Source organism: Lynx rufus, unplaced genomic scaffold (genome assembly GCF_022079265.1).
Source record: "Lynx rufus isolate CCGP_SWC_20201006 ecotype Redwood Valley unplaced genomic scaffold, mLynRuf1.p SCAF_5, whole genome shotgun sequence".
In the NCBI taxonomy this organism is placed as follows: domain Eukaryota; kingdom Metazoa; phylum Chordata; class Mammalia; order Carnivora; family Felidae; genus Lynx; species Lynx rufus.
In genome coordinates, this window is record NW_025814867.1 from 10,142,307 (window position 1) to 10,169,429 (window position 27,123).

At 54.1% G+C, this 27,123-nt stretch overlaps 2 protein-coding genes across 2 annotated transcripts; one reads left to right on the forward strand and one right to left on the reverse strand.

Moving 5' to 3' along the window:
* Positions 1–8,790: 8,790 nt before the first annotated feature.
* KLHL40 (kelch like family member 40) lies at positions 8,791–15,282 on the forward strand. Its single transcript, XM_047098640.1, has 6 exons — positions 8,791–9,954; positions 11,516–11,676; positions 11,927–12,034; positions 12,239–12,424; positions 14,196–14,342; positions 15,171–15,282. Exons 1-6 carry the CDS (start codon positions 8,791–8,793, stop codon positions 15,280–15,282), a joined length of 1,878 nt encoding a protein of 625 aa, XP_046954596.1.
* Positions 15,283–16,072: 790 nt separating this feature from the next.
* HHATL (hedgehog acyltransferase like) lies at positions 16,073–25,593 on the reverse strand. Its single transcript, XM_047098906.1, has 12 exons — positions 25,271–25,593; positions 23,421–23,539; positions 22,955–23,022; positions 22,314–22,427; positions 22,005–22,199; positions 21,434–21,643; positions 20,916–21,087; positions 20,311–20,455; positions 20,157–20,192; positions 17,173–17,374; positions 16,402–16,543; positions 16,073–16,197 (listed from the first exon to the last, which is right to left on the reverse strand). Exons 1-12 carry the CDS (start codon positions 25,591–25,593, stop codon positions 16,073–16,075), a joined length of 1,851 nt encoding a protein of 616 aa, XP_046954862.1.
* Positions 25,594–27,123: the final 1,530 nt, after the last annotated feature.

A 27,123-nucleotide genomic window follows, 5' to 3' on the forward strand; every position in this document is an offset into this window, starting at 1 on the left:
AGCACCTTTCTCCTTTCTGCCTCTATGAATTTGGTTATTCTAGGTACCTCATTTCAGTGGAATCATACAGTATTTGTCTCTTTGTGATTGGCTTTTTTCACCCAGTATACTGTCGTCAAGGTCCATCCACGTTACAGCGCGTGTCAGAATTTCCTTCCGTTTTAAGCCTGAATAATGTCCCATTGTACGTATATACCACATTTTATGTATCCATTCATCTGTAGATTGACACTGGGGTTGTTTTCATCTTCTGGCTATTGTGAATGATGCTGCAGTGAACACTGGTGTACTTGTTTTTAATACCTTTGGGTATATAACCAGAAGTGGATTACTAGATCATATGGTAATTGTATTTTTAAGTTTTCGATGAACCGCCATACTGTCTTTCACAGTGTCTGTACCATTTTACATTCCCACCAGTGGTACACAGAGTTCCAATTTCTGCACATCCTTGCTAACACCTGTTTGCTTTTTTGTTTGTTTTTGCATAGCGGCCATTCTAATGGGTGTGAGGCGGGATCTTGTGGTTTGGGTTTACATTTCCCTAGTGATGAGTGATGCTGAACATCTTTTCATGTGTTTATTGGCCATTTATACACCTTTTTGCAAAAATGGCAAGTGCTTTGGCCATTTTTTAATCAGCTTGTTTTGTTATTGTTGAACTTTAGGAGTTCTTTATATTTTTCAGATAGTAACCCTTTATATGATTTGCAAATATCTTCTACTATCCGAGGGGCTGCCTTTTCTGTCAGTTGTGTCCTTTGATATACAGAAGTTTTAAATTTTGATGTAGTCCAAGCTGTTTTTTCTTTTGTTGCCTGTGCTTTTGGTGTCATATCCAAGTAATTGTCAGTTCCGGTATCATGAAGCTTTCACCCCATCTTTTCTTCTAAAAGCTTTCTGGTTTTCACTCTTATATTTTGAGTTTATTTTTTATATGATGTGAGATAAATGTCTAGCTTCATTCTTTTGGATATGGGTATCCAGTTCTCTGAACACTGTTTGTTGAGAAGACTGTCCTTTCCTCATTGAATGGTTTTGGTACTCTTGTCACAAGTCATTTGACATATATGTGAGAGTTTATTTCTGGGCTTTCTATGCTGTTCCAGTCGTCTATATGTCTGTCTTTATGCCAGGACCACACAGTTTTGATTACTGTAGGTTTGTAGTAAGTTTTGGAATAAAACTGTGTGAGACCTCCAACTTTGTTCTCTTTATCAAGATTATCTTAGATGTTTTACATTTAAGTTCACTTTGAGTTAATTTTTGTATAAGGTATGAGATGTAGGTTGAAGTTCTTTTTTTTTTTTTCTTGGCCTATGGATGTCTGATTGTTCCAGAACCATTTGTTGAAACGTCTCTGTCCTCCATTGACTTGTTTTTGATCCTTGTCAAAAATCAGTTGAGCACATTTGGATCTATTTCTGGATCCTTTATTGTGTTCCATTGATCTGTGTGTCTGACTCTTTGCCACACAATCCTGATTACTAGAGCTAAACAGGAAGGCTTAACGTCAGGTGGAATGATTCCTCCCCCTTTATTCTTCCTTGTCCAGATGGTTTTAACTTTTCTAGGGCCTGTGCCTTACCATATACATTTTATAATAAGCTTATCTATGCCCATTAAAAATGTTTCTAGGATTTTGATAGGCATTGAATTAAATCTATAGTTCAATTTGGGGAGAACTGACATCTTTACTGTGCTGAGCCTTCCAGTTTATGAACATAGTATGTTTTTCCATTTATGTAGGTCTTCTAGGATTTCTTTCATCAGCATTTTGTAATTTTCAGCATAGATCCTGTACATGTTTTGTTAAGAATATTCAATTTATGGGGCACCTGGGTGGCTCAATCAGTTAAGCATCTGACTCTTGATCTCTGTTCAGGTCATGATCTCACAATTCGTGGGTTCGAGCCCCACATTGGGCCCTGCACTGATGGTGCAGAGGCTGCTTGGGATTCTGTCTCTCTTTCTCTCTTGGTGCCCCTCCCCACTTGTTTTCTGTCTCTCTCTCTTTCTGAAAATGAATTAACTTAAAAAAATAATATTCAATTTCTTTGGACTGATTATAAATAGTATTAAGTTTTAAGTTTTATTTCTACATGTTCATTGTCAGTAGACAGAAGTGCAATTAATTTGGGTGTGTTGATTTTATACCCTCCAGCATTGCTGAGCTCATTTATTAGCTCCTGAAGATTTTTTTTTTGTAGATTCCCTGGAGTTATTTACCTTTCGTTCCTGATAGTTTCATTGGATATAGAATTTACCTCTGACCATCCTTTCAGCGCTTGAAAAATGTGACACTTTCTTTTGGCCCTATGGTATCTGATGAGAAACCCACCCTCCTTTGAATTAGTGTCCCCTATAGGTAATGTGTTTTTTCTTTCTGGCTGCTTTCAAGATTTTTTTTCTTTGTCTTTAGTTTTAAGAAGTTTAATTATGATGTGTCTTGGCATGGGTTTCTTTGGGTTTATCCCTGTTTGAGGTTTGCTCGGTTTTTTGAATTTGCAGGTTTGTGTCTTTCACCAAGTTTTGGAAGTTTTTGCCATTCTTACTTCAGTTACTATTTCAGTAACCCTCTCTCTTTCGCCACTCTTTCTGGGACTATCATGATACAAATGTTGGATCTTTTGTTATTGTCTCATGGGCCCAAGATGACATTATTATTATTTTTTTCGCTCTGCTCTCTTTTTGTTCTTCCGATTAGGTAAATCCTACTCATCTACCCTCAAGCACACTGATTTTATCCTCTGTCATCTCCCTTCTATTGAGGCCATCCAGCGGGTTTTTATTTCCGTTTTATATCTATTTTATTTCCATATTTTTCAGGTCTATGATTTCCATTTGGCTCTTCTATATAACTTGTATTTCTTTACTGAGATTTTCTCTTTTTCAAATGTATTTTCAAGAGAATTGTATTGATTGTTGAAGCATTTTAATGAAATATTTCATGAAGCTTTAAAATCCTTGCCAGATAATTTTTTTTTATTTTTAAATTTTTTTTTCAACGTTTTTTATTTATTTTTGGGACAGAGAGAGACAGAGCATGAACGGGGGAGGGGCAGAGAGAGAGGGAGACACAGAATCAGAAACAGGCTCCAGGCTCTGAGCCATCAGCCCAGAGCCCGACGCGGGGCTCGAACTCACGGACCGCGAGATCGTGACCTGGCTGAAGTCGGACGCGTAACCGACTGCGCCACCCAGGCGCCCCAATTTTTTTTTATTTAAAAAAAAATTTTTTTTTTTCAACGTTTATTTATTTTTGGGACAGAGAGAGACAGAGCATGAACGGGCGAGGGGCAGAGAGAGAGGGAGACACAGAATCGGAAACAGGCTCCAGGCTCTGAGCCATCAGCCCAGAGCCTGACACGGGGCTCGAACTCACGGAACGCGAGATCGTGACCTGGCTGAAGTCGGACGCTTAACCAACTGCGCCACCCAGGCGCCCCCTTGCCAGATTATTTTAACGTCTGATTAATCTCAGTGTTGACATCAGTTGATTCTTTCCACATTCAAGTAGTGATTTTCCTGGTTATTATTATGACAGGTGATTTTTTTTTTTATTGTATCCTGGACATTTTGGCTTTGTGTCAGAAGACTTTGGGTTCTATTTGGTTCTTTTTTTATAAGGGGCAGTTGCCCTGTTTAGGTTTGGCATGCGGGTGCTGGCCTACTTCTGTGGGCTGCAGTTCCAATGACAATTTAATTTTCAGAGACTTTGCCGTGTTATTTTCACCAGCTTGGGTTATCTGGTGCTGCTGGGGTTCCCACCTGTTCCTGCTGCTGCTGCCAGAGAGAGCAGAACTAGTTTCCCCAGGCCAGGTCGCCCGGCGTCCCTTGGCAGGGAATGTGGGTCTCAGGCCAGGTGTGGAAGGAGAGTGTTCCACTGCCCTCCACCGGCTGCTTGTTGTTGGTGGGCTTCTGATGAACTCCCCTTGCTGGCGGGGCTGCATTCGTCTGGTGTCAGTGGGACTCCTGTGCAATTTGCGAGAGGAGTAAGCCTACCCGGGTCATCCTCTGTTGGGTGGGAGTATATCATCCTTCCCTCACTTTTCAGAGTTACTCTCTAATCGCCTCTTGCATATTTCCATGGTTTATCATTGTACTTAACAGGAAAGAGCAGGGAGAAAGGAGTCCCACATTGTCTAAGCCAGAAGTCATCTTTTCAATAATTACAAAATTAGTGTAATAATGGCACTGTGGGTTTTTGTAAGCTTTTTTTTTTTTTTAACGTTTATTTATTTATGTTGAGAGAGAGAGAGGGGAGAGAGAAAAAGCACGCAGCAGAGAGCGTGCTGGGGAGGGGCAGAGATAGGTTGAGAGAGAGGATCCCGAGCAGGCTCCGTGCTGTCAGCAAAGAGCCCAATACAGGTCCTGAACCCACGAACCGTGAGATCATAACCTGAGCCAAAATTAAGAGTTGGATGCCCAACCAAGTGAGCCACCCAGGCGCCTCTCAATAATTTTTAAAAAGTGGAGCACCAAAAAACCCAATGGCAGTCAGCATGTGTGAAAGGACTTGTGAACTGGAGGGCCTCACTGTCCACTGTCTCCTTGAGGTCCCTCGGTTACTGGTATCTTTTTTTTTTTTTCCTTCTGGTCAGTGAGGCTGAGAAAATAAGTTCTGGCTTCTACCTTGGGGAAGGACTATAGATGTGTGACTATCCCACGCATAGAAAGACCATTTAGGAGATGTGAGGAGACTACTGAGCGTGACAAGTATCTTGTCATACAGCATGACTATTCCAGCAAATACTCGGCGGCCGAGGTACAGTCCCAAGTCTACATCTGGGTGAGGCCTGCTCATACGATGAGGCTTGCAGGCATTGTTTGGTTTCTTGGCACATTTGCAAGGGGTTTGTTCTCTGACCTTGGTGAAATGAGTGTACATTTTCTCAAGAATTTTCACTTGGCCAAAAAAAAAAAAAAGAATTTTTCACTTGGCATTTTTCTTAAATAACCCTTGTGAAGTGCTAAGATTCCTAATGAAGGCAGGACATGAGTAGACAAACTGGATGAAGTTCAAAATAGTTGTCTGAGTAAAAGAAGTCAGAAGAGAGAGAGAGAGGACATACTACATAATTCTGCTTCTATAAAACTTTAGAAACTGCAAAGGAATGATAGTGACAGCAGATCTGTGACTGTCAGGCTGGGGGTGTTGTGGGGAGAGATGAGGGAGGGATTAAAGAAGGGCACAAGGACACGTAGATCTGTTCTCTAACTTGATTGGGCTGCTGGTTTTGTGGGTGTATATATATGCACATCAAAACTTACCAATTGTTGGCTCAGTCCTTTGCGCATCTGACTTTGGCTCAGGTCATGATCTCATGGTTCGTGGGCTCGAGCCCCACTTCAAGCTCATTGCTGTCAGCGCTGAGCCTGTTTTAGATTCTCTGTTCCCCTCTCTCTCAGCCCCTCCCCCACTCAGGCTCCCTCTCCCTCTCTCTCAAAAATAAATAAACTTAAAAAAAACTTCTCAAATTGTACACTTTAAATATGTGCAGTTCATTGTACGTCACTTATGCCTCAACAAAGCCATTAAAAAAAAACAAAACATGAGGGGGGGGCCCCTGGGTAGCTCAGTCGGTTCAGCATCCAACTTTGGCTCAGGTCATATCTCATGGTTTGTGAGTTCAAGTCCCACATCGGGCTCTCTGCTGTCAGCACAGAGCCCGCTTGACGATTCTCTGTCCTCTCTCTCTGCCCCCCCCCACTTGCATTCTCTCTCTCTCTCAAAAACAAATAAGCATAAAAAATAAAAAAAAAAACATGATAAGACTGATCCCTGTTTGCTGGCCATTTAAATTTCAGCTTCTATAAGGGGGGGGGGCGGGTAATTCCTACCTCATAATTTGGGGTAAGACTAAATGAGTAAAAATTCGAAGGATGAAGTGAGATGACATCCTCCCTGATTCAGCTGAAAGCCATGTGCTTTGTCCCACCCTGTCCTGTACTCGCGTCCAATCCCCGGACTTCTCCCTGAGTGACTTGCAGACTGGCTGGGGCAGATGAAATGGGATTGGCCGCAAGTTGGTGACTCAATAGTTGCTGAAGTGGGGAGATGGGGACATGGGAGACTGGCATGGGAGACTCTTTACTTGTGGGTAAGTTTGCATTTCCCACAATTATCATTAAGAAATAGGGGCGCCTGGGTGCCTCAGTCAGTTAAGCACCCAACTTTGGCTCAGGTCGTGATCTCGCGGTTAGTTTGAGCCTCGCATTGGCTCTTCATGGACAGTGTGGAGCTTGCTTAGGATTCTCTCTCTCTCCCTCTCTCTGTGTGTCTCTCTCTCAAAAATAAATAAACTTTTTTAAAAAAAGTCCTCTTTAAAAAAACAAAACAAAACAAAACAGTGGCTCCCCATTTCACCAAAGAGAAAAACCAAAGTCTGAACACTGGCCCACATGGCCCTACTTGATGCCCCCACCTTACTCCTCTGCCCTTATCTCCTCCTACTCACCTGCTCATTCATTGCTTCAGCCTCACTGGCTTCCTCCCTGTTCCTGGAACATGGCAGGTGTGCTCCTGCCTCAGGGCCTTTGCTCAAGCTATTACCCCTGCCTGGAATCCTCCTATCCCATGGCTTGAACGTGCTCAAATGGAGTCCTCTCAGTGAGTCGACCCTGACTTATCTACTAAAATTATTACCACTGCCACCTGTCCCTTCCCATGACCTCTTCTCTGCTACTTGTCACTTAGCAGTTATCATCTGACATTCCGTATAACTGCTTGTAACTGTCTCCCCCCAACCGCCCACTTTGGCTGCACATAAGCTCCATAAAGACAGGAATTTCTGCCTGATGTGTTCACTGTTGAATCCTCAACACTGGGAAGAGTGCACAGTGGGTTCTCGATGAATGAATGAGCCACATATAAATATGCTAGCGGAATGCCTGGTAGGCAGTGAGCACTATGGGATTCATCATAATCTAAAAATACGTCATTGAGTCATATGATAAACATAAGTTAATTGTTTGGTATGTACTTTCTGTCCTGGTCTTTGAAAAATGAAGCTACCACTAATTTGTTGTTGTTGTTGTTGTTGTTGTTGTTAATTGGCGGGAGGCAGTTTGGTGGGGAGGGACTCCCACAGCCTTTGGAGGTGGGCGGATCTGCCTTGAGCCCTGGCCTGGCCACTTGCCAGCTGAGCAACTTGGCCAAGTTGCTCAGCCTTGCAGAGCCTGGTCTCTTCACTGATGGTGCTTGTTGGAAATGCCCTGCAGCCCAGGACCGCGCTGGGAGCCCCGGGCTGAGACTTTGCCCTTTCTGCAAGATGGACAGGACCACCTCCAGGACGTGCCCGGCTGCTGTGCCTCTCTAAGACCTGCCGGTGGGGTGAGCAAACGATCGTTGAATGCGCTGCTCAGGAGGGACAGGAGGTGGCATCTCTGAGATCGCCAAATGGGAGGTGACTCAGCCCTGGCCTATCCTGAGGTCCCCTCTCCAATCCCTCTGCCCCTCAAGCCTGAGGTTATAAACAAGTGACTCAGAGGAATGATGGGAGAATGCCCCATAACAGTTCACACCAGTGTCCTGGGGGCTAAATTTAACCCACAGCTGCAGCCTCTGGCACTTTGGGAGCAAGTTAATCTTGGTGGCTGAGGCTGATGTGTGTGTGTGTGTGTGTGTGTGTGTGTGTGTGTGTGTGTGGTGGGGGGGGGGAGGTTGCTAAGGAGGTCAGAGAAGGCTGGGCATAAAGACTGCCTATCCTTGGCCTCTACTCTGACCCCCTAAATGGTAGACAGGGTACAAGGGCCCCAAGGCCACATAGGCTCAGGTCAAGCTTAGTATGGACCAAAGACGGTGAGCATAGACAGCTGTCTTGGAACATTAAACTCTTAAGAGTGTTAACATTTTGAACACTAGAATCCACAGTGTCACTCCTCTAGAATGCTAAAACCCTGGGAGTTTTTATACCTAGAATAGTTGAATCCTAGGAAATTAATTTTCTAGCGTGTCTGACGCCTTACAGTGTTAAAACCCTGTGATAGTGTACTCCCAGGAACACAGAACCTCAGTGCTTCTGAGCCTCAGCAGAACTGTAATTGTGGCCCTTAGAATTGAACTCCTCCAACGCCTCATGTGTAGAAAGGGAGACTGAGGCTCAACAGAGCCATGTGACCTGTACAGGCCCTTCGGAAAGATGGTGACCTTCTTGCTTCCTTGCACAGTCTAAGGAGGGTCTCAGATCTGGAGCAGAAAGCCCTTTAAAGATAGGGCACCAAGGTCCCCAGTGAGTGAATGCCATTCCCAAGTTCACTGAGCAGGAAACCCAAGCACACTGAATCCAGGGGTGGCTGGGGTGAGATATACTCCAGGGAAGAAGATGGAAGCACCCAGACAGAAAGGCCCAGAAGGCATGAAGGAAGGGAGACCCTGGAAGAGGGATACCAATGCTTCTTCCTCCCTGGACCGAGGGGCAGAGCTTGAGTCATCCCCTTCCTTCAGGGGTATTGCCTGACCAAGGAATGCAGCCTTAACTGCAACGGAGCCTCGGTGTGCTCCATTTAGAAATGAGGCAGCGAGGCTCTCCTAGGCCCAGACACCCCACCCCCGTCCCATGAGCCCCTGGGGCTGAGTCAAGGCTGCTCTGGGAGGGGGCCTCCACCCAGCTGTCCCCTCTGCGTCATGTGCAGGAAGCCAGGCGGCTCGCCTTACAGGGTCTTGTCCACCTCTATATATAGCTCCGTGAAGACAGCTGCGTAGACTGAGAGTGGCCCAGAAGGAAAGCAGAGGAATAGAAAAAGGAGGCCCCCCTGGCCAGGCAGCGGCACCCCAAGCCACCCACCATGGCGCTGGGCTTGGAGCAGGCGGAGGAGCAGCGGCTGTACCAGCAGACGCTCCTGCAGGACGGGCTCAAGGACATGCTGGACCACGGCAAGTTCCTCGACTGTGTGGTGCGGGTAGGGGAGCGCGAGTTCCCGTGCCACCGCCTGGTGCTGGCCGCCTGCAGCCCCTACTTCCGGGCGCGCTTCCTGGCCGAGCCCGAGCAGGCCGGCGAGCTGCGCCTGGAGGAGGTGTCCCCGGACGTGGTGGCCCAGGTGTTGCACTACCTGTACACGTCGGAGATCGCGCTGGACGAGGCGAGCGTGCAGGACTTGTTCGCAGCAGCGCACCGCTTCCAGATCCCGTCCATCTTCACCATCTGCGTGTCTTTCCTACAGAAGCGCCTGTGCCTCGCCAACTGCCTGGCCGTCTTCCGCCTCGGCCTCCTCCTCGACTGCGCGCGCCTGGCCGTGGCCGCCCGCGACTTCATCTGCGCGCGCTTCTCACTCGTGGCGCGCGACGCCGACTTCCTCGGGCTCTCGGCCGACGAGCTCATCGCCATCATCTCCAGCGATGGCCTCAACGTGGAGAAGGAGGAGGCGGTGTTCGAGGCGGTGATGCGGTGGGCGGGCAGCGGCGACGCCAAGGCGCAGGCGGAGCGCCAGCGTGCGCTGCCCACCGTCTTCGAGAGCGTACGCTGCCGCCTGCTGCCGCGCGCCTTCCTGGAGAGCCGCGTGGAGAACCACCCTCTTGTGCGTGCCCAGCCCGAGTTGCTGCGCAAGGTGCAGATGGTGAAGGATGCGCACGAGGGCCGCCTCACTGTGCTGCGCAAGAAGAAGAAGGACAAGGGGAAGGAGGCAGCCGGGTCCAAGGCTGCTGACAAGGGCACAGGCGAAGCCAAGGCACAGGAGGAGCAGGTGGAGGAGGACGAACGTATCATACCCGGGATCCTCAATGACACTCTGCGCTTTGGCATGTTCCTGCAGGACCTCATCTTCATGATCAGCGAGGAGGGAGCCGTGGCCTACGATCCAGCAGCCAACGAGTGTTACTGTGCTTCCCTCTCCACCCAGATCCCTAAGAACCATGTCAGCCTCGTGACCAAGGAGAACCAGGTCTTTGTGGCTGGGGGCCTCTTCTACAACGAGGACAACAAAGAGGACCCCATGAGTGCTTACTTCTTGCAGGTGCCTGCCCAGCCCTGGGAGGGGCAGCCAGCTCTGGGTTCTGGGAATGGAGAGGGGCAGACTTGGGGCCCAGGAGAGGCTTGTGTCTACTTGTTGGGAGTGGCCATTGGGTCTAGGATGAGAAGCACCCCGGGGGGGGGGGGTGACTGAGCCACTTGCCTGAAGGTTGAAGACAGTTATAGGCCATTGACAATTAGTTACATAACTCCGATGTCTCAGTTTCAGGGGGATGTTGGCCCCAGGATGGTCTGATATGTTGGAGGCTCTATCTCTGCCCAGGAGTTGAGGTCAGACACAGTGAGAAGGGGGAGCAAGGTCAGTGTAGGGGTCTGGAGCCAGGGCCTTTGCATGAAGCCAGGACTGGAGTAGAGAACAGAGTGTCCCAAACAAAGGGACTTTCCTGCCTAGTCTTTTCACTGTACAGATGAGAAAATTGAGGCCCGCAAAGGGCCAATAGAGTGGGGTGTCCAGTCCAAATGGTAGTGTAGTGTGGGATCTCGGAGGGCAGAGATGACGGTTTCCTGGTGACTGGCCGTGTAGGTTTGAGTCTTGCTATTTGGGGGGGGATTTGGACGCGTGAAGGGGAAGTTAGGGTGTTTCTGCCTGGGGAATGGTAAGCAAGGGACAGAGACTGGAATGAACCTAGCCAGTGGTGTGCTCAGCGAGGCCTGACCAGGTGTGAGAAGGGTGAGGGGCAACACGGTGCCAGGGTTAAACCAGGGGCAGGGTGGGGGGACCGGGGGTGGCTCCACCAGTTACCAGCCAAGGCATATGGCGGGCACATTGTTTATTTTCTCCGGGCCTCTGTTTGTAAATGGGGATATTATTTTGCCTGCTTGATAAGGTTGTTTGAAGGTTACTTGATGGTGATAAAGCGTTCATCCTCACACCGCTCAGCCTTCAGAAACTTTCCAGATAGATGAGCCTCTGATACCATTGTGTAAGACTGTGGAGGTGGTCGGGGCCACAGATTTACACTGTAGATCTTTTTTTTTTTTTTTAATTTTTTTTTCAACGTTTATTTATTTTGGGGACAGAGAGAGACAGAGCATGAACAGGGGAGGGGCAGAGAGAGAGGGAGACACAGAATCGGAAACAGGCTCCAGGCTCCGAGCCATCAGCCCAGAGCCTGACGCGGGGCTCGAACTCACGGACCGCGAGATCGTGACCTGGCTGAAGTCGGACGCTTAACCGACTGCGCCACCCAGGCGCCCCTACACTGTAGATCTTAAGAGATGAGTGGCAGAGCTGTATTTGGAGGTTTCCTGTACAGTGGGATGTGGTGGAAAACAGGGCAGGCAGGCCTCACTTGCAGAGTTGTACTGGGGAAGGGACAGGACTTCGCGTGGGGTGCCCCATCCTGGCGCTGTAATGGTGGTTTCCGGGCGCCTAACCTCCGGAGGCCTCAGTTGTTCTTCGCCTGGTAGGAAGAGAGGGCACTGTCTCCAGGGATGACCTCCAGGCTGCTCTGGCCCCACCTGGAGGCCCGGGGTGGCTGGGCGGGGTGGAGCGGGGCCAGGGACGTGGGGGCCGGTGGCTGACTGGACGCCCGGCCCCGCAGTTTGACCACCTGGATTCCGAGTGGCTGGGAATGCCACCGCTGCCCTCGCCGCGCTGCCTCTTCGGCCTGGGAGAGGCTCTCAACTCCATCTACGTGGTCGGCGGCAGGGAGCTCAAGGACGGCGAGCGCAGCCTAGACTCGGTCATGTGCTACGACCGGCTGTGAGCGCGGGCCGGGGGCGGGGCGGGGCGGCGCTGAGGGGCCCGGCGGCGGGGGCTCGAGCGAGAGCCGGGGCTGCGGGCGGGCGGAGGCGGGGCGGTCGGCAGGGGGGTGCGAGAGGGACCGGGGGGGGGGGGTGCCGGTAGCGCACGGGGTGCGCTCCGAATGTGTGTCGGGTGGGCGGGCGACTGCAGAGACGCGGACCCAGCGCACGCCTGACCCCGGCGCTCGCCCTACTCCCGTCCCCTTCAGGTCGTTCAAATGGGGCGAATCGGACCCGCTGCCCTACGCTGTGTACGGCCACGCGGTGCTCTCCCACATGGACCTGGTCTACGTCATTGGCGGCAAGGGCAGTGACAGGTGAGGCTGGGGCCTGGAGCGAGCGCACGAGCGGGTTTGTAGGTTAGAGCGGGAGCACAGCCTCCCCAGGCTCTCCAGGGCTGGTGCGGGCTGCAGGGACCGAAGCCGAAGCCGAGGCCGAGGAGGGGCGCTGTGCTCCCGAAGCCGAGGAGGGGCGCTGTGCTCAGGCTCCTCCCCTCTCACTCAGTGTCCCCCACCTTCCAGGAAGTGCCTGAAGAAGATGTGTGTCTATGACCCTAAGAAGTTCGAGTGGAAGGAGCTGGCACCCATGCAGACCGCCCGCTCCCTCTTCGGGGCCACCGTCCACGACGGCCGCATTTTTGTGGCCGCTGGGGTCACAGACACGGGGCTGACCAGTTCAGCGGAAGTATACAGCATCGCGGACAACAAGTACGACTGTTTCCTGACCCCTTCGGCTGGGCAGCCAGGGACCAAGGGCCCCACTGTAACTGCCTGGCTGTGTGGCTTTGGGCCTGTTGGCCCTCTCCGTGTCTGTCCTGGCAGGACCCATAGTTGCTGCCCCGGGCGTCTGCTGTTGAGCTTGGACGTCAGCACAGACATAGCCTCTCTCCCCTGATCAGCAATGAGGCGGGCTTCCCCCACGAGGTGGGGCAAGGGGTATGGCCAGCTTGCTCTGCAGGAGAGAGCTCCCAGGAGTGGGGTGGGAGGTGCCAGGTTCCTCATTTAGAGACTCATACCAGGCAGTGGCCTGGTGCCAGGGATACAACGGTGACCAAAACAGATGCCGCCTGGTCCTGGGAGGTCGGGAGAAAACTGAGTTGGAAGTCCATTTGGACTTAGACCACGAAAGGGATGGTAGGAGAAGGATGCCCCAGGCAGAGGGAAGTTGGTGCCAAGTTGGGCCTTGGCTCAGGTATGGTGGGTGGGCTGGAGAGGTGGCGAGCAGGGCTGCGGCACTTTATCCTGAGGGCGGTGAAACGCCTGTGATGGGTTTTAGGCTCACATCTGTGTTTTATTAGATGACAGCTGATGTGGAGAACAGACGAAAGATTTCCCAGGAGGCAGGGGTGCAGCTGTATAGCAAGGGAGAGTGGTGGCCTGGAGATGAGGGCACAGCAGAAATGGGGCAGAGGGGATGCACTGGAGAAAGACGTAGGCTAGGGCATCTCCCACTGTAATGCACACACGAATCTTCCAGGGGTCATGTTAGAATGCAGATTCTAATCCTCAGGCCTGGGGAAGGGCCTGAGTGTGTCTTTGTAATAATTCCCCCTCCGCCCCCAGGTGATGCTGATGCCTTCTGGTCTACAAGCCACACCTTGAGCAGCTAGAGTTTAGGAGACAGAAGAAATAGAATTTAGAGACTGATTGGATGTTGGGGATAAGAGGGAGAAGTGGACGCCTTTGAGGCAGGGTGGGAGGCCATTTATTGGAGAACAGTTGGCATTAGATCAGAAACGTGAGGGTCCACTTAGGACCTGTGGATTTGAGGGAACTGGGGGCATCCAGGAGGAGCCCACCAGGGCAGGGAGAACGCTGAGCAGGGGTCAACAGAAAATGGAGGGGACGAGCTCCCTCGGGAGAGAGAGTGTAAGAGGGAGAAACTGAGGCCCGAACCCCAAGGGATGGTGAGGGCAGGTACATCATCCAGGAAGGAGCCTGAGGACAGGAGAGGGTAGGCAGGGGGGAGGTGAGAAAGGCACATCAGCAGAGATGCGTGCTGTGCCTGGATTTTATGCTCTGTGGTGGCTGGGGACCTAAGTGCTGTTTTGGAGGGTAGGGATGAAGGCCCAACTTCAGGGCCAGAGGAGGGGAGTGAAGACACCCTGAGAATAACTGGGCAGTGAAAGGAGAAGAAGGATGGGGCAGGGGCACCAGGAGAGGATTGCTCAGTGGCCGCTGAGGTAGCGAGCAAGCAAGAATTAGTTCAGGAGCAAAGGAGGGATAATGGGGATATCTGTGGTGGGTTTCACGGGACAGGCTGGATGCAATGACCAGGGGTCCGTGAAGGGAAGTGGCAGAGGCAGGAGAAAGGGGAAGACCGGCGGGAAGTCCTGGGAGGGTCAGGACACAAGAGGTTGTGCTGGGAGCATGGGTGTCTGGGATTCAGGTTTCAAAGAGGTGCAGCTGAAGCTATGGGCACTGGGGCTCCTGAGGCCCCTGGGTGATGCGCCTCTTCATGCCCCCTTCTCCCCACCAGGTGGGCACCCTTTGAAGCCTTCCCACAGGAACGCAGCTCACTCAGCCTGGTCAGCCTGGCGGGCACCCTTTATGCCATCGGTGGCTTTGCCACACTGGAGACCGAGTCTGGAGAGCTGGTCCCTACAGAGCTCAATGACATCTGGAGGTGAGCCTGGCCCAGGGAGGTGAGGGGAAGCCTGAGCAAGGCTGATGCCCCACAGCGGGACTGGCAAGCTCATTTGGGAGTGGGGCGATTCCTCTTCCAGGGAGTCCCATGGAGAAGGGGCAGCAGACACACCCTGCTCGGCCCCTGGAATCAGGTACTCCAAGAGTCAGTCTCTCTGTGTGGCTGGCAAAGTCTGGGTTGACTCACAGGGTACCAAGTCCCACTGTGGAGCATCAGCTGTGTCTCAGTCAGGAGCTGACCCCAAGCTTAGGGCAGAGACCCACAGAAACAGGCCCCAGGGAGTAGAGGGGGCCCTGAAGAGGCAGCCAAGCTTTTCTTCCCTGCTCCATCCTGGAGAACTGGGGCCAGGATTGAGAAGAAGCTGGACCCCAGCTTCTCAGAACCATCACTTTCCATCTGACCCTTCCTGGGGGTGGAGGGAAGAGGTTTCCGTGCCTGGAGCACCTGCTGCCGGCATGGGGGTGGGTGGAACTTGGGGACCGGGGCTTCTGGAGTGCTGAATACAGAATTGTCCAGAGGAGGGGCCATGGAGATGCAGGCCTTCCTGGAGGAGTGTGGCATTCCTTAAGAGGTGACCCTTCCTGGAATGTGGGGTGGCTGTTCTTTAAGGGTGGGCCTTGTGGCAGCCCCCTTTCCCAGGGCATGAGAATTCTCCAGGACCAGACCCTCCTGGAGATGGGCCTGGGGCCGGAGGGACAGTCCCCAGGGGTGGGCCTAGCATACCCAGCCACCCCTCCCTGCCGGGGCCCACTCTGCACTTGGCTGACCAAGCTCTGCGCTCCTGTCCCCAATCCCTCCCACCCCCAGATATAATGAGGATGAGAAGAAGTGGGAGGGCGTCCTGCGGGAGATTGCCTACGCAGCCGGTGCCACCTTCCTACCTGTGCGGCTCAACGTGCTGCGCCTGACCAAGATGTGACCAGCCCGGAGGGCCTGAACTTAGCATCCCTCCTGTCCTGTGGCCACACAGGCCCGCCAGGTGGGGACTCCCGAGAGGAGGCTGGGAGAGGCCAGAACCCACCTGGATCCCGTTGTGCCGCCCGGGCTGCTGCTTTGGCAAGGGAGGGAAATTGCTGCCCAGTCCTAGCCCTTCCGGGCAGGGATGAGGAACTTAAGGGCTCATAGGCGTCTCCATATCCTTGGTGTCCTTGTTCCATGAGCCAGAACCACAGGGAGGTGTCCCAGGCTGCATTCTGGCCCAGTCCCAGCTTGCGTGTGTGTGCGTGGGGAAACTTCCCCACGGGAAGCCATCTCCGTACCTGTCAGATGGGGAGTGTCCCCCTCAAGCACACCCTGCGGCCTGGATAAGTCACCTTCCTTAAGAAGAATAAAGTGCCTTCTGAGCAAGTAGCTCAGGGTGTGGAATCAGGTACTCCAAGAGTCAGTGACCAAGTGGTTGAAGATTCTGGGCTTCAACGTTCAGCTGCTGGGCTGGCCAGGTCAGCGGCCTCTGCACTGCACACAGGTATCTCCTCCACAGTCTGTGTGCGCCAAGAGCCTGCCCCCCACTCCCTGGGGCCCAGAACCTCCACCCCCTCATCCAGCATGGACAAGGAGCCAGGAGACCGCTGGGGGAAGGGACAGGGAACAGCCAAACTGTGGTAGAAAAGTCTTTTATTCTATCGGTCAGGCCCCATCTGGCCTGGTCTGGGCCCGGGCCTGGGAACAGCTGAGCAGAACCCATCCCTCTCCCCTCTTCCTCCTCCCACCTACTCGGGCTTCTCTTTGTCCTGCTTCTGCTCCTCCTCTAGTGCTAGGGTTCGCTCTCGCTCCTTCACCAGCTGGACACCACAGTAGGTGACAAACAGGATGGCCAGAGTGGTCTGGGGGAACCCTGTGTGGGAAAGAGGTCATCAATGCGCAGGAGCAGGACCCCGTCCTCAGTGACTCTTCTCATGCCTGTCCCCACTTGACTAGCCCTCCCTCTGAGTCCCCAGGGTGTTGGGTTGGGGTGGGGGCATTTCAGAAGGGCCAGAAGGTCACAGTCCTCAAGGTTGATGCCTGGCATTTTTTATAGCCACACCCCCCTTTCCCTCACCTGTGAGTAGCAGGCGCCTGGCAACCAGCTCTGTGAACTCCAGGCTGTTCAGGCTTACAAGGTTGTACATGATGATGGCCCAGAAGTTCATGGCCCCAAAGAGGGCCCGGACCCTGCGAGACATCTGCTCCGACAGAGAGGCCTGCCCAGTCCAGGAGAGCAGTGGCAGTGGGGCAAGAGGGCCAGAGGAAAGAGGACATGGTTGGCCACAGGTCTTGCCCACATGGCCATCCCAGGTCCTGGGGATGGGCTTGGGTCTCTGAGAGCCCCCAGGTCAGCTCTCTCTTTTTTTTTTTTTTTTTTTTATGTTTGTTTATTTATTTTTGAGAGAGAGACAGAGCATGAGAAGGGGAGGGGCAGAGAGAGTGGGAGACACAGAAGCCGAAGCAGGCTCCAGGCTCTGAGCTGTCAGCACAGAGCCTGACGAGGGGCTCAAACCCACGAACTGTGAGATCATGACCTGAGCTGAAGTTGGATGCTTAACTGACTGAGCCACCCAGGCACCCCAGCTCCCCCTCAGTGTTAAAGATGAAGACACGGATGACCAGAGAGAGGGGACGGTCTGGCCCAACACAGCCTGGTGCAGGTGCCCACTTCTCATAGAAGGAAGTGCTAGATACCCAAAGGGGGAGCCACTGCCCTGACAACAAGGAGGGTGTGCTGAGAAAGTTCTGGACAGCGGGCCACATGTGGCTGGAAGACTCTAGAGAGCAGCAGTGCCACCCCCTCCAATGACCCAGCCAACCGCTACCCCAGACCTTCCCCACTCACCTCAATTTGTGCTAGGGGCCCCAACTCAGCCAGCTTCTGCACCCAGAGCTCAAAGTTGAGGCCAAAGCAGTTAAGGAATGACCACAGGTAAACAATATCACAAGGTCCAAGCCACAGAGTGGTGATGGCAAATGTGGCCACAGTGGCCCCCAGCTCCGGGATCACCTCGGAGTGCTCCCCACCAATGTGATCATACACATACCTGCAAGAAAGGCAGGAGAAAGGACAAGCAAGAGTGTGGGTGAGGGCAAGTAGGAGAGGGGCAAAGGATACGCAACAGGGGCAGCCCTCCTCAACACTATCACCCTGGGCACATTTTACCCAGAGGAGGCTGCCTTTCCTGTACCCGACCTCAGAAGGTGCAAGGCTCAGCTTTGAATTCCCTATCTCCTATTCATTCCCTAAGTGATCCATCCAGACCTGAGACTTTGAACACTGCCTCTATGCTGATGAGCCCCAAATCTGTGTCTTTAGCCTGCTCCCTTGATTCATACAGCTCCCTGTCACTAGACATCTCACTTGAATGACTGATTCCCCCTTCCCTGTCCAAACCCGCTGCATCCTTATCTCAGATAATGACACTTCCATTCATTCAGTTGCACCCAGAAGCCTCGGTGCCATTTTGGACTATCAAGTCCCCTCTCCGCGTCCAAGCCAGCAAATTCTATAGGCTCCACCCAGTCCTGACCACTGCTGCCACCCCAACTACCACCCTCATCCAGCCGATCATCTCCTCACATAGATTATTGCAAGAGCCTCTTAAGCCATTTCTCTGCTTCTCCCTTTGGCCCCCTACCGTCCATTCTCCCCCTACAGCGGCTAGAGGTATCTTTTAAGAGTGTAAGATCACATGACTTCCGCGATCAAACCCTCCCCCAGCGGCTCCCCGTTACATTTGGAATAAACCACCTCTCTACTCAGTCTAGAAGATCCCTCCCTGACCTCATCACCTGCCACTTCCCCCCCATTCATGCATGCTTTTGCTTCACTGGCTTTCCTGCCCCTCAGATAAACACAGATGGATCCTGCCTCAAGCCTATGCACTTGTTCCTTCTCTCTGGACTTCTCTTCCTCAGATTTCCTTATCACTCAATACTCTATTCAAATAGCTTCTCACAGAGGCCTGCCCAGACCACAGCTGTAGAAGCTTCTATCCTGTGGCCAGCTTCTATCCCATTACACTTGTTTTACTTTTTTCGTAACGCTTACCACTCTCTAAAATTATCTTATTTATGTGTTTGTTTACCTGTTTATGGTCTGTTTCTCCCCACTAGACTGTAAGCTCCATGAGTTCAGGGTCTTTGCCATGTTCACTGCTGTATCCCCAGTGCCTAGAACAGTGCCCGGCACATAGTAGGTTCTCAATAAATATTTGTTAAACAAATTCAGTAGAAGACCCCTTGAGCAACTGGCCTCACCATGCCTTGACCTCTTCATTGCCAATGGCTTCTTCTCCACATCAACTCAGCCACCCACTCCCATGGACAAACTCCAACTTTGTCACCTCTTGAAATTTCACTCCTTCCTAATTACCATTCTCGACCAGCCCCTCCTGATGTGGCCTCCCACCTCCACTTCTTCAATTTCACTGACCCCTCTGCCCCTTCCTCATCTTAAGACCCTATCTTTACCACCATCTTTAATGGGCTTAAATTCAATGAGTCATCATTATAAATAATCTAAAACCCTGTATCCTTCACTTCTTCCTTCTCACCCGTCTGAGAGAGCCCAATCCCCCACTTTCTCCTCACCCGCACCCAAGAAGCTAAGCCCTAATAAGGAAAATCTCACACCTTCACGTATTAGTGTCCAAAAATCCACTACCTTCAACCCCACCTGGGCTCTCAGCGCCACGGTTTCTCTGGTCAGCTTCGTCTGCCGTGCTCTGCAGTGGCTATGCCACCCTTATCTCTCCCACAACTTGAATGGGTGTGGTGGGCGAGCTAGGCAGGAGGAAAGCAGACACAAAGATGCTGCCTCCCTCCATGCCCAACTCCGCATCTCTCAGCTGGTGACCTTGCCTCCCACTTCATGGAGAAAACCAAAGCCTTCAGGTGGATCCCTTACTTCTCTACACTCATCTGCCATTCTGCTTGCATGATGGCTTCTCTTCCTCCTCCCTGTGCCAAAGCCAAGCTGCTGCCTAGCTCTGGTTCCATCACCTCCCAGAGACCTTACGCTAACAATCACCCCTGTATTCTGCCTCCCCAGCTTATACTTCTAGCAAGCAAGCATGTCCCATGGTTTGCTGTCTTAAGACACCTCACCTCTCCCTTCAGTCACTCCTCTGTGTTCCCCCCTCAGTAGCTTCCCCAGCAGCATCTGACCCAGCTGCCCCCACAATGCCTCGTTGGTCTCCCTTTGTTTCCAGGCTGTCATGTGGTCTTGACCGTTCTGCTCCTCTGACCATGCCTTTCAGTCCCTTCTACGGTTCTCCCTTTTCCCCCAACGGGAGTCCTTCCAGCTCCAATCTCAGCTACGCTTAGTCTCCTCTTCTTTGCTCTCTCTCCTGGAGACTTAATGCACTCCCAAGGACCAAAGACTACCCTCCCACATTCATGACGCTCAGAGCTGCATCAGTTGGCCAGACTTCTCTGGACCCCAGACCCTCAGACCCAACCACCTCTCTGAACCTCCACAATGATGTCTCCCAGACCTTACCAGACATTTCTCACACAGAACCCCTCTCTGGATGCCGCACCTCCCAGATAGGAATCTGGGAGTCATCACCCTCTCCTTCCCAATCCCTCAATCTATGGCCAAGTCCTGTCCAGGCTCCCCCTGGTGTGTCTCCAACCATTTCTCACCTCCAATGCCCCATCCATGTCCAAACCTCTGTCTTTCACCTAGACCTCTGCGACGACCTCCTCCTTGCTTCCTCTGGCCCAGGGCTGATCTTTTAGAACGTGGACCAGTCTCTGCACTGCCCTGCTCAGACACCTGGCAGTTTGATGTGACCATTGCCCCACCCCACCCCAACTCACTTGCAAAGCCAGTCGTTGATGCCACGGTCGAAGTGCCTGAGGGAGGAGAGTGGATGGGTGTCATCAGCCAGTAGCAGAGCTCCAGGGGAGTGGGGGAAAGAGGCTACGGGAAAGAGGGGGTCCCCGTGGCGTGTCCCCGGGATCTCGCACTCACGTTTCCGCGAAGACGTAGAGTGCGGTGATGCACTTGGGAGGCTGGGGCGGGTCCAAGTGGTCAAGGCGAGCCACGGTGTTGACCACGCCGAAGAGCACGGCCGCCTTCACCCAGTCGTACACCAGGTTTGAATAGGCTAGGCCAGCTGGGGACAGGGTGTCGTCACTGCCTGGGGGGCGTCGCGCGGGTCTTCGCTCCCCGGATCCCCAAATCCCAGGAGGGGGTGGCGCAGAGCCAGGGTCTCCCCTACACACTTCTCCACAGTGCGTAGGGGAGGTCCTTGCACCCGGCCAGCCCGCACAGAGACCCCGTCCCTACTTCCTGGGGGAGGAGCTGGACTGGGCCCGCCCAGGGGAGACCCCTTCCCGGTTGTGGAAGTCAACCCGAAGGCCCAGTGGGGCGGGCTTTAGCCCCAACCGCTCTGGCCTCGCAGAACAAAGCTATCTCCAAGTCCCCCGCATTTCAAAGAATAAGTCCCCGTCCCCCCACCCTTGGGTAGGTGCTGTGCCCTTTCAGGGTGTCAGCTTCCCCAGCTGTGACGCCATGGGGGCGCAGAGGGTCTTTTTGTCTTTCCCAGCCCCTGTTCTGGCCCCACGCGCACCCACCGAGGGCGCTGTCCGGGAGGCGGTTGGCAAACTTGAGGTCGCTGGGGATGGTGAGGATGTAGAAGAAGTGGAAGAAGATGTCCACGGCCATGACGGCCACCACGCTGAGGCCGGCCTGGGCCCGGATGCGCCACAGCTCACCCTCGCGCCTCACCGGCTCCACCTGGCTCATCTGGGGGATGCCAAGCGTCTGAGTGGGGAGGCAAGCCTTGCCGGAGGAATCCTTTCTGAATGAGGAGGCACCAACTGCCCGGGGATCCGAGGCTGAGGGGAGACGCGGCTTCATCCTGGCAGCCTTGCCCGAGAGTGGAGACACTTCTCCACCCGGTGATCCTTGTCTGAAGGGGGAATGTGGCCCCGTGCTGGGGTCTGAGGAGGCAGGCCACTACGGCTTCATCCTGGGGTCATGCCTGAGGATGGGGACACAGCCTTCCCTGGGAGTCCTATCTGAGATGGGAGCCCCTCTCTGAAGACCGGGCCCCAGCCCTGCTCTGGGGGCCCACAGGGTGTCCTCTCACCTGGGTGTGGAAGCGATCAAAGGTCATGATGGGCCCGAAGAAGAAGAAAGGCAGGTAGAAGTTGTACTTGAGCAGGTCAGCTAGGGAGTAGCGGCGATCGGGGTGGGCACAGCTCTCCAGCGCAAAGCTGGTACAACGCAGCACTGTGAAACCGCTGCCCCCGTGGAACAGCACCTCTTGAAGATCAAAAGTGCCTGTTACAAACCCGCTCTGGATGGGAGAGAATAGGCCGCCAGCTCACCAGGTGCCCCTGTCTCTGGGAAGCCCACCCAGCTTCCCACAGGGGCCCAGCCTTGTCCTGCCCCTTCCTGTCTTGCCCAGAGTCAGTCAACACTGGCCACTGAGGGCTAATTCATGTTAAGTGCTTGGACAGAGCAGGAAACCACCTGTCCCTGCTGCAGTGGATGGGGCCACTTTGTGGGCAGGTCTATGCCACAGTCAAAGGCTTGGAGACAGGTGGGAAAGTGAAGGAAATGCTTGGGGAGACTCAGGAGGTAAGGGCTCTGGATGGAGTGAGAAGTTTGGGGTTCTATTCCTGCACCCTCCACCCTTGCTGCTCCCCAATGCACACCTGCCAGGAGATTAGAGGATCAAGCTTGAAGGAGGCAAGGCTGGCCAGGCCAAGGCCGAGACAGAGCCAGGGCTGGCCCAAGAGTGAGGCCACATAGAGGCTGACACAGTGGCCAAGTAGCAGCAGCAGGTACCAAGGACCCATCGTGCCCAGCACAGCCAGGGCCCCATACATGGCATACATCCAGGAGCGGAGCTGTAGACAGGGAGAAGGAATGGCTTATCTATCCATACAAATGGAGGTGGGACCCCAACCCTTGTAGCTGAGGGGGAGTTGCAGGTGAGGCTAGGGTGGCCCAGTCCAGCTCACCTGGGGGGCAACCATCGTGCAGAGTTTAGCAAACAGCACATGTCCAGAGAGGGCGAAGATGATGACATTGCGGAAGGAGGTGAACCACATCACCCACTCGAAGTCAGCCACGTCCTGGGGCAGGCCCGGGCAGGTTAAGGAGGGTCAGGGGGCAGGATGGGCTGGCACTTTGGCTGATCAGAGTCCCAGCACCTCTCCAGCCCCTGTATTCTTATGCAGTAGAGGACAGCAATAGCTGAGGTCCTTGCCTTCCCCAGCCAGGTAGGTAGAGAGGAGTGAGGGGCGCCATGTGAGCTGCCCTGCCCCTCAAAGCTCCCCTTCTGTCCAGCATATTGCCTCCCATTACACCATTATTGCATTGTTCCTGGGAAGGGTGGTGCTGGAGGCCCCTGCTGAAGCATGTCTCAATTTATTTGCTAAACAAACAGTGTCTGGGTCAGGCTTGATGTGGCCCCAGGAGGACACAGGATGGGCCAGTGGAGAAACTGAAGGCATTGAAGCTCAAGCCACAGACCCTCCCCACTGTGAGTCCTCTGTTACATGGGAATATCTGGAATAGGAGAGTCAGGAAGGGTCTGGGATGGGAGAGACATGCCAAGGGTAAGGGACCTCAGTCAGGGATCCTGGGGCGTGGGACCTACCATCTTCCGGCCAATATACTCCCAGCCAGGTCGCACAGACTCCCGGAAGGCCTTCCGGTGGGCCCCATCTGAGAACGGAATGCGGCCTTAGTGGGGGCTGGGGAGGACTCCACACACACACACACACACTCACACCTGCCCCTACAGCAAGGCTGACTCCCACCCTAGAAGCAGGGGAATGGGTCTAGGTCAGTCTCTCTCTCTCTCTGCCTCTGCTTCTCTCTGGGTCTCACTGTGTGTCTGGGGCCAGGTCTCTGACTGTATCCCCGAGTGTCTGAGTCTCTCTCTCTCTCTGTGGCTCTGTGTGCAGGTCTCTGTAGTGTCTCTGTATCTGTCTCTCCCTGTGACTACGCCTAGCTCAGCCCAACCCCCTGGGCCTAGGGAATATGTTGGCCTTGCTGGGTGGAACCCTGAGGCCCCAAGGGGAAGAAGGTTCCCACCCTCTGCTCCAGAGCCCGGCTGTTACCTTGTGAAGCTTCTAGGAGGCCCCGGCCAGCATAGGCCAGAGCCCCACTCAGCACCAGGGAGTACAAGCCCAGCTCCGCCGCGGGCAACGCTGTCTTGATGCCCATAGCCTGGATGGTGCTGGGGGAGACAGATCGAGTGAGGGCACTGCTGCCCCCCTGCCCTGCCTAGCCCCATCTCATGGTGCCCCACAAAGGTGATGGGGATCCCATTCTGAAGACAGATTGCCCCTCCTGCCCTTCAGAGATCTCATGCTATTATCCTCCCCTCCCCTCTCCCCATTCCTCCCACACCTGCCAACATCCCGTGTCCCTTCCTAGCTGCTACTCCCACTCCCACCCTGCCCATTGAAGGCTCTTGAAAACATAAGCTTCACTCTCAGCCTGTCTGCCTCATCTTCGTTTAATCTTTCAAACCTCTCAGGGAGACCGGTCCCCACCTTTTGCTCAAACTGCTTCTGCCAGGGCCTCAGATAACCTTCATGTGGAAGAACCCGATATCACCTCAATCATGTTTCTGGCCCCAAGGGTCCCCACACCCCTCAGTAAGCCTCCTTTAGCTCCTAACAATGCCCCACTCACTTCAACATCCCCTTCTCTGATTCCCACACCCCTCCAGAGCTGCCTTTACTTCCCTGAGAGCTCAAGACCCCCAAGGTCCTGTCCCCAGCATCAAGCTTCCTTACCTCTCATTCAGCCTCCAGCCTTTCACTGACTCCCATTGCCCCAACCAGCCTCTGAGCCCCAGTCTGCCACTTCCCTGGTCCCTGCCTGTGTCCGTGGCCACACCAGCCCCACTCTCTCAGTACTTGTGTATTCAGGCCCTGGATACTGGCTGGAGGCAGTGCTATTTGAAGAGGTGCCCCAGGGTAGTGGGTGTGGGGCCAGGCAGGGCCAGGCGGGCACCAGGGAGGGTGCTGGCCACTGTCCAAGGTGCTGACTGGTATCGGGCTCACGGTGAGCCTAGCCACTCCCTCCTTCCAGGGCCTAGTTCATCCTCAGGAGTCCTGCGGGGCCATCCTTTCCTAACCCCTCCTAGACTGCAGCCTGGCCTGGGGCCTTCCCAAGGGTGCATTGGTTAACAGACCCAGGGCCAAATTAAAGGGAGAAACATGTATAGGCACCTTCTTGGCCTGGGCTGGGCCAAGAGGTGGCTGGCATGACCCTGTCTTCCACCCTTGATCCTCCCCCAAATCTTCCTTACCAGCACCACAACCAGCTCTCCTGGGCCCCCAGAGTTGGCGTTCTCCCGACTACATAGATAGAGGGGTCATGGACCAGAGCGGGACAGGGACCTGTCAAGGTCACACAGTGAGCCTGGGACAGGATTGTGTGTTCTCAGTGAGCTGTCTGGAATCTCAGATAAGAGAAGAGCATTGCTGCCCCTGCCCACACAAGGGGGCTTCCCAGCCTGACTTCTGCACTGTTGGGCTGAGGGCTGAGGCAGCTCCTCATCGGCCAGGTGGGGGTAGGGAGGCCTGGAGGATCGGGTTATTGGAGCAGGAGCTTGAAACCGGAGCAGAGTGAAGAGCCCGCGAAATAGCTTTGTCAGCTGCCTCCCACTTGCTACTTTCCAATTTTAGCTCCCCATGGCCGGTGCAGGGTGTCTCCAGTGAGGCCCCTGTGAGCAGGGCCAGGGCTGGCCCCCGGCCTCGGACCTCTTCCGATAGACCCCTGGAACCTAGGCTACCCTGTGGACACAGGGGTGCCCCTGCCCCCCTGGTCCTGCCTACCTTAGGTACACCTGGGGTAAAAGATTGCTTTGGGGCCTGAAGTCTGGGATGAGGGGCCTGAGGTGAGCTCCACAGGTCTCAAGGACCCCAGAGTGGCTGCATCCCCAGATGGCACTGACCTTGAGGAGGTTGTGAGGGACCCTGGCACACTGCCCACCTCGGGCTCCGGGGTCCTGCGTCCGACCTTGCGTCCGTCCGACCAGCTAGGCTCTGGGGCCACGGTGGGGTGTGTCCAGCCCTGGGGTCCCCACCCCCTCAAGGCTATGAGCGGTGAGTGGTGACAGCAGGAGGAGGGTGGAGGAGGGCAGGGAGGAGGTGGCCTTCCTGGAGCGGAGCTGAGCAGAGTGGAGCAGAGCCGAGCGCTGCAGAGCTGCTGGCCACAGGGAGCCGCAGGGAGGATTGTGGGGGGGGCAAGGGTGGGGGAAGGGGTGGCCAGTGGCATAGGCTCCAACAGGGACACCTGGGCCTCACTCCAACCTGCCTCTTCTGGTCTATAGAGCCTGTGTCTCCCTCTCACTGCTATCCAGGACTCCCCTCTTCCAGGAAGCCTTCCGGACAGCCCCTACTGGCCTTGTGCCCTGCCCCCACTGCACACACACACACACACACACACACATGCACACTTCCTGCACAGCTCTGTACTCTAGCCTGCACCTTTACATGTGAACTCCCAAGGGCCGTCCCAGGGCAGATCCATCTAGCCCCCTGCCCTGGTTCATTTCATCATGCCAAGAGTCCTAACTGGCCAGGCATCAGTGCCTGAGGCAGGACTGGCTTAACTAGTAGGGCTGGAACTGGCATGAGACATGTGGCAGAGGGGGCCATACTTCAGCCCTGTCCCACAGGTAGTTGCCCAAGTGGAGGGGTGCTGGCAGGGTCACTTGGCAAGGCTTAAATATGTATGTGGAGTGGCTGGCATCCTCTTGAGTGTCCCTGACTGACTGGGAGCTCTCTGGGGGCAGCAGGACAGGGCCCTCACTCACAGAAGGGGCAGCCAAGGCCTCAGCCCAGCCTTCCCAATGCAGAAGGGTACCCTGAAGAACCCACAGAGAGGACAGGAACATCTGCTAGTCTCCCTTTAGGATGAGAGCCTCGAGTCTAAGGGAGCTGTATATACTTGTGCCGTGTCTGTGGGGGCCTGTCCAGGCATGTGCAGTGAGGAGGGTCTGGGGTCAGTGGAAGAGTGGCGTTGAAGGAGCTGTGTGACTGAAACAAATCACAGGACAGGTCCCGGAGCTCCTGCTGATCTCTGGACCCCAGCCACAGGCTCAGCTGAGGATGGGGAAGGAAGGGGCTGTTCCTCCCCCCTCCCCCAGCAGGGCAACTTCCAGAGCCCGACCAAGGTCTGGGAAGGGGAGAGAGAGTCCCCTATCCTCCCATAATGCCCTTAGGCAATGAGCTCCCTCCCAGGCAGACACACTGGCCCAGAGGAAGAAGCAAGGAGACCCCCGCACACACACCACACAGAATGACACAGTGGCCTTCGTCATGGTGCCTGGACCTGAGAAGTGCACGTGGAGATTACTGCACAGTATAGGGGCTGGGTGAGGGCTGCAGCTGGGATCATGGGTCACACTGGAGGAGGGATGGATACCTGAGCCAGACTTCAGGGCTTAGGGAGGGCTTCCTGGGCAGGGGTGGGGTGCGGCACACCCAAGGGGAGTCCTGAGGTAGAGTCAGTGGTTGTTAGAAGGGTAGTAAGTTAACCCCAGTAGCCAGGCACGGTTCTAAGGCTTTACATGGACTCTTTAATGTCACTATAACCCCTAGGGAAGGTGTTACCATTTCCCCCAGTTGATAGAAAAAGAAACTGACACCCAAGGAGGTCAGCCCCATAAGCTTCTGGAGCTGATTGCTCTGCAGAGGCAAGAACCCCGTTCACCCACCCTGGGTGCAGGCCGAGACAAGCCTGGGCATGCCAGCCAGTTCTCACGAGGCTCGAAGAGAATGGCTCAGAGACGCGGATGGGTGG

What these genes read in the sequence shown, in the direction of transcription:
- HHATL (XM_047098906.1), bottom strand. Translation starts at nt 25,593, where the DNA reads ATGCCACTGGCCACCCCTTCCCCCACCCTTGCCCCCCCCACAATCCTC. An exon ending in AGTATATTGGCCGGAAGATG is followed by an intron (nt 22,428 to 22,954) that starts GTAGGTCCCACG and finishes GGCCTGCCCCAG; the next exon opens with GACGTGGCTGACTTCGAGTG. An exon ending in ATCAACGACTGGCTTTGCAA is followed by an intron (nt 17,375 to 20,156) that starts GTGAGTTGGGGT and finishes CCTTTCTTGCAG; the next exon opens with GTATGTGTATGATCACATTG.
- KLHL40 (XM_047098640.1), top strand. Translation starts at nt 8,791, where the DNA reads ATGGCGCTGGGCTTGGAGCAGGCGGAGGAGCAGCGGCTGTACCAGCAG. An exon ending in GGCGGCAAGGGCAGTGACAG is followed by an intron (nt 12,035 to 12,238) that starts GTGAGGCTGGGG and finishes CCCACCTTCCAG; the next exon opens with GAAGTGCCTGAAGAAGATGT. An exon ending in TACAGCATCGCGGACAACAA is followed by an intron (nt 12,425 to 14,195) that starts GTACGACTGTTT and finishes TCTCCCCACCAG; the next exon opens with GTGGGCACCCTTTGAAGCCT.